This window comes from Cystoisospora suis (assembly GCF_002600585.1).
Source record: "Cystoisospora suis strain Wien I chromosome Unknown contig_186, whole genome shotgun sequence".
NCBI lineage: Eukaryota > Apicomplexa > Conoidasida > Eucoccidiorida > Sarcocystidae > Cystoisospora > Cystoisospora suis.
The window spans coordinates 119,367-133,225 of record NW_027152988.1 but is presented as its reverse complement, the minus strand read 5'-3'; the positions used below and the strand labels follow the sequence as shown (position 1 = coordinate 133,225).

General features: G+C 41.3%; 1 protein-coding gene across 1 annotated transcript in view; it reads left to right on the top strand.

Moving 5' to 3' along the window:
• CSUI_000480 (uncharacterized protein) overlaps positions 1 to 12,861 on the top strand; it is a 13,289-nt gene extending 428 nt beyond the window's left edge. The window contains exons 2-9 of the mRNA XM_068060714.1: positions 700 to 1,374; positions 2,101 to 2,720; positions 3,770 to 5,666; positions 6,278 to 6,433; positions 7,472 to 7,558; positions 8,690 to 9,184; positions 9,949 to 10,342; positions 10,879 to 12,861. Of these exons, the coding sequence (XP_067927306.1) occupies positions 700 to 1,374; positions 2,101 to 2,720; positions 3,770 to 5,666; positions 6,278 to 6,433; positions 7,472 to 7,558; positions 8,690 to 9,184; positions 9,949 to 10,342; positions 10,879 to 11,696 (5,142 nt within the window). The 3' untranslated portion in view covers positions 11,697 to 12,861. The remainder of the gene's footprint in view (positions 1 to 699; positions 1,375 to 2,100; positions 2,721 to 3,769; positions 5,667 to 6,277; positions 6,434 to 7,471; positions 7,559 to 8,689; positions 9,185 to 9,948; positions 10,343 to 10,878) is intronic.
• The last annotated feature ends 998 nt before the right edge of the window (positions 12,862 to 13,859 follow it).

The following is a 13,859-nucleotide window of genomic DNA, read 5'->3' as shown; positions in this document are numbered from 1 at the left end:
GTAATAGTTGAATCTTCTATATTCTCTATCTTATCTTCTTAAGGTAATAGTTGAATCTTCTATATTCTCTATCTTATAAACATTCTAAAGCTGAAAGGGACTGACACACAGAGCACAGCAAAAGACATCAACAAGATATATGTCTATCTTTAATCTATCTATCTTTAATCTATCTATCTATCTTTAATCTATCTATCTACCTTTCATTTATCTATCTCTCTTCAGTCTGTCTATTTATCTCTCTTTATCTATCATCTGTCCTCAATAGGTAGATAGACTTGCACGTATCAACTCTTTCTTCGAATCTTGATATGCTTAGATTTAGATAGATATAGATATACATGTATATACTCAGCGTTATATATTTAGGCAGTGCCTCTTTCTCTCTCTCTCTCTATACGTATGTGCGTATCTATATGTATATGTAGACACGTGTGTATATCTACACGTTGCTTGTAAGAGAGAAAGGAAGGGAATGAGAATGAAAGAAAGAACGGCAGTGCAGCGTACATGCATGTATCTATAGAGACGCCTCTTTTTATATATCACTTGAGTGATATATAGCCGTTCTATTTCCTCGCACAAGTCTATCTATCCATCCATCTTGAATCTCTCTGTCTGTCCTTTTCTTCTCTCGTTTCCTTCTTTCTTTCTCCTTTTCTTCGTACGTCTCTTTCCTGTTCTTTTCTTCTTCCTCAGGCTATAAGTAAAACACCGTCATCTCCATCTTCTTCTTCATCTCTCTCTCTTTCTTCTCTTTCTTCTTCTCTCCCTCTTCTTAAGAGAGATAAACACTTACCTTCATCTTTCTTTTCTTCCTTCTCTTCCTTTCCGCCTCTTGTCCAATCCTTACTTCTTCTCAAAGCTATGCTCAAGAGACATCCTTCTATTCACTCCCCCTCTTCTTCTTCTTATCACTTTGACCCACCTTCTTCTTCTCGTGTGGATATTAGATGCTTTAATTATGCTCTAACAACAGCAGCGCGGCACCATCCTCAGCGTTCTCTTCATTTCTCTCATTCGCCCTCTTCTTCTCTTTCCTCGTCTTCTCCTTCTTCATCTTCTCTGGCTTTTTCTTCTTCTTCATTTCTTCATCTTCATCGATCTCTAGGTTCTATTTCAAAGACCTCCAAGCCCAGTGAAGCTTTTCAGCTCTGGAGGGCTATGCAAGAGAAAGTAGAAGAAGAAGCAAGCACAAAGAAAAGAAAGGAGAAGAAGACGACGGACGAAGGAGAGGAAGGTGAAGGTGTTGAAGAGCTAGAAGGAGAAGGAGCGTGGAGCGCTGAATGGATTGTGAGACAACTGCATGCCTCCGAAGGGCTTGTCCGTCCTAATTCTATCACCTTAACTACCGCTCTACAAGCCTTCAGAAATGTATGAAATGACAAACTCGTGTCTATCTCTTGCTACAAAGAGCATTTGTGATTTGATTCATAGATAGGTGTATCTAGGAGAAGGGAAGGTGTTTACGTCGTGCAGGAATCTCTTCATTAAGAGGCCTCGAGAGGGGGGAAGAGGAAGGAAGGCTAACAGACGGCAAGAGAAGATCTACTTCTTGACTGGAGACGAAACATGTGATATGCGTGTCTAATATATGTATAGGGAGTATAGAGATCTACAGAGGCTAAGTGAATAGAGAGATCGATAGATTAATGGGTAGGTAGATAGATAGATCAAAGATAGATAGTATTTAAGTAGATCGATTGAAGATACGTAGGGAGAGATCGATAGACTAAGGATAGATCGTTTCAGAATAAATCGGCTGTAGATAGGTACATGGATAGAGATGGATAGATTAGAGATAGAGGTGTATCTATCTCAAACTACAGGCTGATGGCGCAGGGGATGCTATGGACTTCTCAACACTTCCGCGTTGCATTCGAAAGGCCTTCAAGTCAATTCCCGGTCGGTCCATATCTATCTTCAGTCTATCTATTTATCTATCTTTACTCTATCTATTTATCCATTTCTTCTTGATCTATCTATCTATCTATCTATCTGAACTCGGTCGTTACCATTTTCCTTTCCTTTTGGCTTCGTCTCTTTCTTTCATGTTTTCTTTTCACTTTTTCTCTTTATCTCTTTTCTCCTCTTTCCCAGGCAAACAATACACCTTTATCTCCTTTACTTAAATCCTATCTTCCTTCTTCCTCTTCTCTTGCTACTTCCTATGAAGGTGTTCCCCAGCTCAAGTCTCTCCTTCCTTCATCGTCTCTCTACAATCCTAAGAAAGAAGACTCTTTTTCTTCCTCTTCTTCTTCTACATACAGTCAAGAGAGGCCTGTAGGTGGTAGTCTCCCTCCATCTCACTTTGGCCGCAACCGCCCGTTGAGAGAAGCTAAAGAAGAAGAAGAAGGGGAAGAAGAAGAAGTCTCATGTAGCAAAGAAAGAGAGGAAAGGCGAGTTGCTACGGCTGGAGAGGGAAGGTCTTTTTTCGTGAGACCGCAGATGATAGATATCCCTTTATTGAATGCTCTTATCCACTGTAAGGCGATAGAAGGAGATCTTGAAGGGATAGAAGCCATCTTGGATATGAAGAGACCCATACAGGATATAGTAGAAGAGGATGAAGAAAAGTCTCAAGATCTACCCAGGGGGGAAGAGATCAGAAAGAAGAAAAATGGAAAGATTCTTCAAATCTACGGAATGTTCGATGACGTCACGTTTAAGAATCTTCTCTTTGCGGCAAGCAAAGCCCATCGACCTCATAAAAGCGAAGAGTAAGACGTCTTCTTCAGAGAAGAACAGATAGATCTCTATGAAGATTGATAGGCATACAGACATGGGTCACGTCTACGTGTGAATTGGCTACGGTGTATCTACATCCAAGTCTTCACATTTTAACAAGGAACATACAACTAAACATACAGGGGGGGGGGATGTTCACATATGTATGTATCTACCTATGCATACACATACATAGCTCCACCCCCAGGGATACATATACATACACCTGGATACATATATACATACATATGTAAATATGTACTGCCTCGCACCTCGGGCTGCATATATCTGTTAATGATATATACGGGGTGTACATACACCAGTGTGCATGCATGCGGTGTTCCATCTGGAATGTGTCTCAATTGAAGAAAATCAGAATAAGCATGTGAGTGAAGAAGAAGAAGAGGAATTTGTTGAATAATGGCCTCTAGATCCTCTACCCAATTCATCTTCATTCATTCATTTTTTCCTTCTCTCTAAGAGATCTTTTGTTTTCTTCTCCCTCTTCCTCTTTCTCCAGTTATATATGCTTGGGTTCTTTTCTTCTTCTTCTTTCAGTTTCATCTGGTCTGTTTGGTTCTCTCTTGTTCATCTTCGTCTCCTACTTCATGACTGCGTATATCTCTCTCTTTTCTTTTCTCTTTTCCTTTCTCTACTCTCCATCTCTCTCGTAGACATCGCGAGCTCCGATCTCGAGTAGTCAGTAGAAGGAGAGCAAGATATGAAGAAGAAGAAACAGAAGAAAAGAAGAAGAGGTAGAAGAGAAGGAGGGGAGAAGAAGAACGGAGAATATCTTATAACTCAATTTTAATAGGTGTAATTGTGGAGAATCACGTACAGCCTCCTTTGATAGAACATATATCTCTATAGAAAGAATACATCCGCCATCTCTTTCTCTTCTCCATATAGCTATCTACGTCTATCTTCATACATACATCATATCATTTTCCTCTTTCTTCTTTTCTCCTCTCTTCTCTTCTTTCCTTCTCTTCTGTTCTCTTTTTTTCTTATCTGGCTACAACGGACCGCTGCATGCGTATAGATATCTTGAGAGGCAGATCGCTCACGGAATCCCTCCGGGTATACAACACTGGAACCAGCTCTTCAAGGCTTACGTCGGGAGACTAAGAGATATCTCTGAAGGAGTTCAAGAAGAAGGGGGACAAGAAGAAAAGAATACAAGACATCTAGGTAGGGAAAGGCGCGGTACGGGAAGAGAAAGCAGTAACAGAAGAAAAGAAGAGGGACATGAAGAAGGAAGAAAAGAAGGAGAAGAGAAAGGGAGAGACGTTTCGACGAAAGAGGTATTGCATGGAGAAGAGAAAAGAAATGGTGAGAAGAAGATGGCTGAAGAGATAAATTTCTCCGAATCATCGATGTCTCTAGATGAAGAAGAAGAAGAAGTAAGGAAACTGATTTCTCGAGTGATTGAGGTGTACAGACACCTGAACACAGATGGCCCTTTCCCTGGGATGAAGACATTTCTCATCGTTAATAGAGCATTAGCTTCAGGTGTATCTGCAGCTCGACAAGTCATGTTAAATCAGAAGAGAAAGCCCTCTTCTTCTTCCTTTTCCCCCTTTGCTTCTTCCTTCTTATCGACCTTAGCCAAAAAAGCAGCAGAGACATCCGTCCAAGTCGCCAGAGACTACCAGCAATCCCTACTCCAAGGAAACCTACACACTCAACTCACCACTCTTCTCTCTTCTTCTTCTTCTTCTCTTTCTTCTTCTGTTCTTAGAGAAAAGGTGCCGAGAATGGGGGTGGGAGAGAGATTGGATGGAGAGGAGGTGTCTGATAGAATTGAAGTGTACTGGCAGCTCTTCTTCAATCCGTGGATCTTCGGTGAAGCTATGAAGGCCTGCCTAGCATCCCCCCCTAGGAGATGGGGGAGAACAAAAGCAGGGGGAGGGGGAGGAGAAGAAGGAAAGGATAGAGAGGTCTTAGAGATTTTTCTAGATCTTCTTCTCCCAGCACGAAATCAATTCTTAAGAAGCTTCTTTCATCGTGAAAAGATCTTCTCTTCTCTGCATGCAGAAACGACTAAGAGAACGAAAGAGAAAGAGAAGACCAACCTGACAGAAGAAGAAGAGGAGCGAGAATCTCTTGAGAGAAAAGAAGCCCTACGGGATATGAACCATCAGCAGGACTTGGCGGTGTCGCTCTCATCTCCTAGAGAAGAAGAAGATGAAGAAGAAGAAGACAAGAAAGAGATGGATAAGTATCTTTCTCTTCTTCCTCCTTCTCTAGGGCTCTTACCTATAGGGATATGTGAGCTTCTGATTGAAGCCTTGAAGAATCTCTACCGTCGTTTCTCCATTTCGAACAAGGAGAGCTTTCTTTCTCTCGAAGAAGACAGAGAAGAAGAAGAGGAAGAGAAGAAGAAGAAGATAATGAATGACAGAGAGATAGATCGTGAAAGGAGAGAGAAGAAAGATGACGAGGAAGAAGAGCCAGTGAAGAGACGACGAAGAGAGAAGGAAAGAGAAGAAGTTAAGATTCTCATGAAGAAAGCCTTTATCGCCATGCTGCAAGAATGGTCTCGGAAGATCTTTACTCTCGATGGTGGCCTCCATCGTATCTACGAAGATCTTTTTCTCGAGGGAGAAGACGAAGAGAAGAAGAAGAAGATGAAGAGCAGAAGTGGAGATAGTAAGGGAATCCTTTCTAGTGCAAGTTGGCACACCGAAGAAAGTCAAGAAGGAAAGAAGAAAAGATGGTCTGAAAGAAGAAGCGATGAAGATGAAGGAAAGTCCGCGCTTAAAGAAGAGAAGGCAAGAAAGAAGATAGAAAGAAACATTAAGGAGAAGATGAATCTTGTTCGTCTTCCTACAGAGCTCCTGCCTTTTGATATTCGACAAGAAGAAACAGAAGAAAATGAAGAAGATGAAGAAGAAGACGGGGGCTTCTCTGACGAAAGAGCTCGGAAGCTTCTAAAGGTAAAGAAGGTGACTTGCCATCTCTATAGAATGCTCTTTCTCACCTCTCTCTCTCGCTTTTCCTCTTCTTCTTCTTTCTTTGCACGATATTCAATCTAGACAGTAGGAATAGTCATCATTCTGAGGATAGAGAAACGCTTCGTTTCATTCACTTCATGTAGAAGAAAAGAGATAGGTCTATCTCTCTCTTGCCGTCTATTCGAGATTCTTAGAGATGTTCTCTCTACACATCTTTCTTTTCTTTTCGCCTTCACTCCTTCCGACGTAACGCCCCAGTCTTTCGCTCTGTTTCTTTCCATCTACCACGCAGTGTAATTTCTATCTCTTTCTTTCTTTTTCTTTTCCTGGAGGTGTGCTGCTCTCACGTCTTCTTCTTCTTCTCAGTTCGCCGGGTGTATACGTTCGTGTCTGTGTATGTTTGGGCCTGCTTTCCCTCGTCCTTTCTTTTCTCTTCCATTCACTCTGTGTATCTATGTCTGCCTTTCTATGTATATAGAGATATACATCTCTCTCTCTGTCTCTCGTTATCTATATAAATGTATACTTGTGTATGTCTTCATGTTTTTCTTTCTTTATGTATGTGTATATATCCTTATATATGTATGATGTAGGAGAAAAGTCGAAAAGAGAGAGAAGGATCTAAGCAGAATACACTTGCAAGCCAAGAAGAAGGAGAAGAAGAATTTCCTTTCAGTTCCTCTTCTTCTTTTATATCTCGAGCGCCTTCTATAGGAATGAAACTGAAGCGAAGACTTCTCGATCAACTCGTAAGGACAAACGACGGAACAAGCAATCTTCTTTCTTTCTTGTTCTTTCTTTCTTTCTTTCTTATTCTTTCTTATTCTTTCTTTCTTTCTTTCTTATTCTTTCTTTCTTTCTTATTCTTTCTTTCTTTCTTATTCTTTCTTTCTTTCTTTCTTATTCTTTCTTTCTTTCTTATTCTTTCATTCTTTCTTATTCTTTCTTTTTTGGTTGCACTGAGACCATAGCCGTCGGTTTCTTGTTTTCTCTGACCGAGGAGTTTTCTTCTCTTGACAGTCTTATATATATATACATATAAGACTGTCAAGAGAGAATCTATATATTCCTCTTTCATCTCTCTTATCTACAGCCTTCTTACTTCTCCACTGACACTTTCCCGATCTACTATAGCCTCAATCAGAGGCTTGGCAACATCACAAGCAGACTGTATCTATCTCTATCTGCCTGCCTATCTATCTATCTATCTTCAGTCTATCTATCTTCAGTCTATCTATCTTCAGTGTATATCCATCTCTTTATCTATCTATCTTGAATCTATGTATGTATCTATCTGTCTATAGCTAGCTTGATACAAAGAGTGTACATACATAGACTGTCGTTCCTGGCTGAAGTCCTAGAAGACTTTCACAATCTTTACTCTTGTATAGCGATACATAAGTATACCTATTTCTTTATCTATATTTTTAAATAGGGGGGGGTATCTAAAGCTTTCTTTTTCGTTATAAACAAGGAAGATGCGAGAAAAGAAGTCCAACTGACTGACTGAATGAAAACAAAAGGAGAGAGAAGGTTTGTGGATTTACTTCAGTCTCTCTCTATCTTCACTTGGGGGCCTGTATACAAATTACACATTTCTCTTCTTCTGGATATCTTCTTCTCACGTCTCCACCTTCCCTTCTTCTTCTTCGTCCTTTTCTTTCTCATAATCTTCATATCTTTGAGTCTTCTTCTCTATTTTCATCTCTTTTGTCTCTCTCTTCATATCTCTTTCGGTCAGCGGCGTGAATATTTCTTTTCTTGGTCTTCTTTTCTTTTTCTTTCAGAGATCTTCTTCTTCTTTTGACGAAGCGAAGTCTGTCTATGGAGAGCTTCACTACTACGGACAAGAAGAAAGAATGTTTACTCTAGGCGTAAGTGGACTTATCTGTGTCTCTATGTATCTATACACTCCCCTCTGCATCCGTGCTATGTATCTCTTGCTTGGAAGAAGGATTTCTTCTCTCTCCCTTTCTTCCTTTCTTTCTTTCTTTCAACTTCTCTCTCTCTTTCGCACATCGATTCGTTCCATTCCTCAGTCTTCCTTTCTCTCTTTCTACATCTTTCTTCCCTTTTCTTTCTCTTCGTACTTACATTCTCTCTCTTTCTCCCTCTCTCTCCCTCTTTCGTTCTCGGTGTATATACAGTGTAAAGTGTTTCTCAATCGTGTCTCCTCTTACTGGTACTCCTGCTTCTGAATGTTCTCCTACTTACTCGGGGTTCACGACGAAACACATCAGTCACTTTGCAAATCTTCCTTTCATCTCTCTATCTTTCTCTTCTTCTTCTTTCTTCTTCTTATCTCTCTCTCCTCCCCTCTCTCCATTCACAGTTGAACCCTGCCTTGCGTGTATCTATTTCAGCTATCTTCCATACACACACATACACGTGTATACGTACGCGGATATAGATAGATAGATAGATAGATAGATAGATAGACGCCGAAGTGTGTCGTGAACTATTGGAGATAGATAAGTGCATGCATAGACACATTAGGTTCGACTCCGTCACGTGTAGATATAGCCCGCGTAAGGAGTTGTTTCTTCTCTCAAGCTCGGGAATTGACTAGGAGTGGTGAAAGGCTACAGACAAGTCGGTCTAACTACTTTGGCATGAGCTGCCCTTCTCACCCTCTGCGCCTAGACTTCACATGCGTCTACTTTATGGATGCAGACCTACATAGATCCATATCTACATAGCTATGTATATAGTGATCTTAGAGATGTATAGGTATGTGTATCTGTGTACGGATGTTCACATATCTCTGCCACTCTACATCTTGATATCTGTATCTCTATGTCGTCTTTATCTTTTTCATATCTGTCTCTCTTCAATCTATCTGTTTATCTCTCTCCAGTCTATCTATCTATCTCTCTTCGATCCACCTATCTGTCTACCTCTCTTCGATCTACAGTCTATCCATCTATCTATCTCTTTTTTAACCTATCTCTTTATGAGTCATCTGTCTTCAATGTGTCTACCTCTCTCTTTTATTTCTCAAACAGCCTGGAGACAGAGAGGTTCTTTATCGCCATCTCTTACGTCTTGCTCCTCACCCCGTCGATGCTCTGAGCTTCTATATCTCTCTTCCCTCTCACTCCAAGAGGAGAAGTATCATGACTTCGTCGAAAAGAAAAGATCTCGAGACATTCTCTCGTAAAGCACATTCCTCTCCGCTACTTCGTCAGCCCTCTACCCAGCATGATGAGAAGAAGTCTGGAGACATCTTCTTTAACTCGACAAAAGAAAGAGAAGAGAGAGAGAGAACAGCGGGAGAAGAAGCAAGAGATCATACAGGTGAAGCCATAGTAGAAGAAGAACAAGAGAAAGAGAGAAAAGAAGAAGAAGAAGAGTGGGCTGTTGTTACTTCTTCTTCTTCTCCTGTTGAGAGAGTCCCCCTGAGTTTCTTGAAGGCAGCGATAGGCAAAGCCATTGAGGTCGCGAGACAATCTGAGAAAGAATCGGGTCGCCTACTTGATCTACTTCCTTTTCTTCTCAAGGTAGACAGGCGAAAGATAGAAAAAAGAAAGATAGAGATAAGAAAGAAAGAAAGAGATATGAAGGAGGAGAAAGAGATAAGGAAGAGATCTATGTATATCCATGTATATGTGCGTGTGTACACGGTTCATGTCAGGCCGGGATACATGACTACTCACTACTCCGACTACTACTACTACTACGTTCACTTGTCCTTCTACTATTTCGGTACTACTTATATCTCTACTTGTAGACCTACTACGTCTACTCCTATTATTCCTAGCACTTGTGCTTCTACTACTGTTCCTTCTCCTACTACTACAACTTGTACTCCTGCTACTATTCGTACTTCTACTACTACTCCTAGATGCTCTTTCTATTTTTTTCCTCTTCGTATTGGAGTAAGCAGATGGCTCCGTTGATTCTCGCCGTTGCCCTCGAAGCTCCCCCCGTCTCCATGGCTGCATGCAGCACCCCGATGCTCGTCTATTCATTCAGGTTCTCCTCTTCGTACGCATAATAATAGATCTTCTTCACACATACTTCTTAGACAGCTATATAGATAGATCTATAGATCTAGAGATAGACTCCGATGAATACAGATCTAGATAGATGTGGATACATATAGATAGATAGACAAGGATACAGGTATAGATAGATAGGTCTATGGGTGGAGAGAGACTGGTTTTCTACGTGACAGAAATGCATGCAGACGGCATGAGAATGAAATAGATCTTTTCTTCTTCTTCTTCTGTTTCTTCTCTTTTCTTGTTGTGTGTGTACGTAGTCTCCTTATCCTTCGGCATCCTTTTTATCTCCTTGTCTCTGTTTGAAAATCCTCGAACACCTCGCCAAGTCTGAAACTTCTCCTTCGTCTTCTTCTTCTTCTTTCTCTTCTTCTTCTTCTTTATCTTCTTCATCGTTGTTCTCATCCGCAAGAGAGAAGAAGGACAGAGAGTGTGGAGGAGGAGGAGGGGAGACGGGAGATGGGATTCTTCAATTTCTCGAGAAAAGTCTTGAGGTTCTTTATGTTCTTCACGATGACCACGAGGATGGCGAGAGAAAGAAGAAGAAGAACGTCTCAGATCTCCTGATGAAAGAAGAGGAAGGAGGAGAAGAAGAACTTTCGATAACGAGAAAAGATTTGGAACTGTCCGCTATGAGAGCTCTCGGACAGACAGGTATAGAACGGAAGAAGAGAGTGAGAAGGAGAAGGAGATAGAGGTAGATATTTGCAACAGGACTACGCATTTCTTGGCTGCTTATCTATTTGGCTTCGACCTACCTACCCTAATGGATACAGACATCCCCTTCAAGTACATCTATATTTTGCATAGAGAGAGAGAGAGATAAAGAGAGAGGCGCGTCGTGTAGTTGTATGTAGATGTCTCTACATACCTACATCTAGAGGAAAGAACTGTATAGTACCGGGATAGAACTGTTAGATTTCTCTCTCTCTGTCTATGTTGATGAGAGATAGACAGACCCTCGACGTCATCCATGTTAGAAGAGAAATATGAAGTAGATCTCCTTGGCTTCGTATCAAACACGAGCTCCCTAGTGATGGAGCGATACATCGCCGCCACACCCTCTATAGGAAGGACTTCTTCTCCGTTTCCATTATCGCTTTCTTCTCTCATGACTCTTTGTACATATATGTATGTATACGAACAGTCTCTATGGTCTCTCTACATCTCTCTCTTTCTTTCTTTTACAGGATCATGGAGACAAGCTATCTCTCTTCTTCATCTACGGCTTCAATCCCTATTCGGATCTCCTTCTTCTCTCTCTTCTTCTTCTCCGTCTTTCTCTTCTTCTTCTTCGTCTCTCTCTTCTCTCTCTATTCTTTCTTCTTCTGCATGGTCGTCTCCTCCTCCTCTTGCCTGGTGGATCGAAGCGAAGAGGGCCGCCGAGAAAGCTGAGAGACCGGAGATAGCGAAGTCTTTAGAGATCTTAACGAGATATAAGTTCGCCGTAGGCAAGGAAGAGATAGAGAAAGATAGAAAGAAGACCGAAAAAGAAGAGGAGAAGATCTTGAAATCTCTTCTAAAGGAATTCCTCGAAGGAGAGGGAGATGCCAGAGACAAAGAAGACGCCTTCTTAAAGAAGTTGAAGAAGAACCAAATGATGAATAGCGATCTTCTTGCGAGTGTTGTAAAGAAAGCTTTAGAGGAAGAGAAGAAGAAGAAGTACATGGGCTCAAGAGCGGAAGATAAACCTTCTCTCTTTCATATAGCAGAGAAGCTCTCTACAGATAGAGATAAGAGTGAAGAAGAAGATCATGAAGATCTCATGAAAGAGAAAAAGAAGAAGAAGAGAGATTTCCTAGTAGGAGGAGGCGAAGAAGAAGAGGGAGAGAAGAGAAGCAAGAAGAATATCTTCGGTGAGGAAGTGAGTAAGTACACAGTTCTATACAAACTTGAGAAGTTGCTAGATCTCCCCGATCTGAAGAAGAGAAATCCGTATGGAGACACGATCAAACGCAAATCAAACAAGCCAAAGATAAAGAAGAAAAAGAAGAACAAAGAAGAGTAAAGAGGTACGAGTTCAGCATGCTGCTAAGGAAATTGAAAAGTTAGTTAGCTAGCTGGCTAGTTAGGTGCTAGCTATCTAATGAGTGATACTGAGACATAACACCTCGAAGATGAGAGACAAGTCGAACAAGAGAAGAAGAAGAAGGAGGAAGAAGAAGAAGGTCTGTAGACCTCCTCCTCCAGCGAGGAGCAGAGAACTCATGGTGATGGGGAAGAAGACACGAAAGAAAATTCAAGACCACGCAAACACCTCGACAACGTCTCTGCGTGAACTAGAAGTGATCTCTCTCTCTCTCTCTACCGCTACTCTCTCTACATCTCTCTCTCCCTCTACCGCTACTCTCTCTACATCTCTCTCTCTCTCTACCGCTACTCTCTCTACATCTCTCTCTCTCTCTCTACCGCTACTCTCTCTCCATCTCTCTCTCTCTATCTCTACATCTGTCCTCTGTGGGGGCTGTGTGTGTGTCTGCTTGCTTCTTTCTCTTCTGTTGATTGAAGTCCCTCGAAATATCAAACAGCAGCAACAGAAGAAGATGGAGAGAGAGCCACCTTGAGGTAGTAGGAGTAGTGGTAGTAAGGCAGAGAGAGAAGAAGGAAGGAAGGAAGAAGAATCCAATGGTCGGGAATACTCGTGTTACTCTTCATAGTAAACAGGAGCAGTTTCTCTCTCTTTTCTTCTTGAGAATTCTTTTGTGTGGCTCTGCTTGACTTAATGAGAACTAGGAGGAGGAGGAGGAGGAAAAGGTTGTCTTCGACATCGGAAATCTACACCTACATGAAAAAGTGGAGGGTGGTCTTTCTTCACTCTTTTTCGAACGAACGATCGATCTCTTTCTTCGTGTTGATGATAGATAGATTAAAAGTAGATAGACATAAGAGATAGAGTACTTTGAGGGTTACGACGACAGAAGAATTTCAGTTGTGAAGCTGTTTGATAAATAGAGGGGCACCCTTGTATTCCTCACTTTTCTCTACAGTTTTCTTTTTACTTCTTAGCTGTTTCTCATTCTTTCTTTCTTCTCGCAGCCAGACTCTTCATTAACATGTACATATGATTCAACATGTCTGAGAAGAAGCTAATGTGATCGTCCATAAGAACCTACTCCTCCTTCTCCTGCGCCTTGTCATTTGTTCACTTCCCCTCTATGATCATCTTTTCTATCTGAAAGCTTGACTTGAAGAAGAAACGATGAGGTCTAGCTATTCCTATCGTTGTCAGCCATTATGGAGAGCTTAAGCACTGCGGTGTACATACAGCCAAAATATCAACACGTGTAGAAATGTACACACCTACGCGTGACACGTCCTTCTGCATGTCTTCTTTATCTCTCTATAGATAGAGAAACATCTAGATAGAGCTACATGTAGAGATATAGAAACATAGATATAAATAGATAGATTTACAGAAATAGATAAGCACATAGATTTGTTTGGCTCTATATTACATAAAGTGATGATATACATAGAGCATCGATACATGTACTGACATCCATACAGATACACAATCCAGCCTTTTAGATAGACGCGACCATAAGGACACCAGGGTAAAAGTAAAGTCGATCCATTTCTATCACATCATAGAAAGGCTTTATTCTTCTTCTTGGACTTCCGGCTTTTTTCTTTCTCCTCGTCTATCATTAAGACTTTTCTCTTGTTTCTCTCTGATCAACCCTTGTTTTCTTCCTTCTCCTAGAGGAAGCTGCGACGAAGCATCTTCATTTTAGTTTGTGAAAAAGAAAGCCGTCAGACAGAAAGCAAGGAGGAGAAAGATAGCACCCAACGGCTAAAAGCTGTCCTAAGCAACCATCCTCTTATGGTAGAAAGAGTTGATTCTCTCGTCTTTGCGGAGTCGGTCCCCCACCCTTGTACTAACCGCGCCTCGCGCCGCTTGACTTTGGCTTTCATTCTTCTAGGAGGAGACAAGACAAGAGAGAGAAAGAATGCTAACCGAAAAAGAAGACCAAGTCTAGTGCTACGAAGTAATTCAATAGGTTTTCTTCCCTCTTTCTTTCCTTCTCTCTTCTTCAGCTCCCCGGCCTAGCGGAGAAGAAAGGCCTAAAGAAGTGGCGAGAAAGGAGAACAGCGGCGAGCTCAGTCGTAACTCCGTCTTCCAATCTCTATAGAGTCGATAGAGCATTAGATTGGTCTCCTGGATATCAAG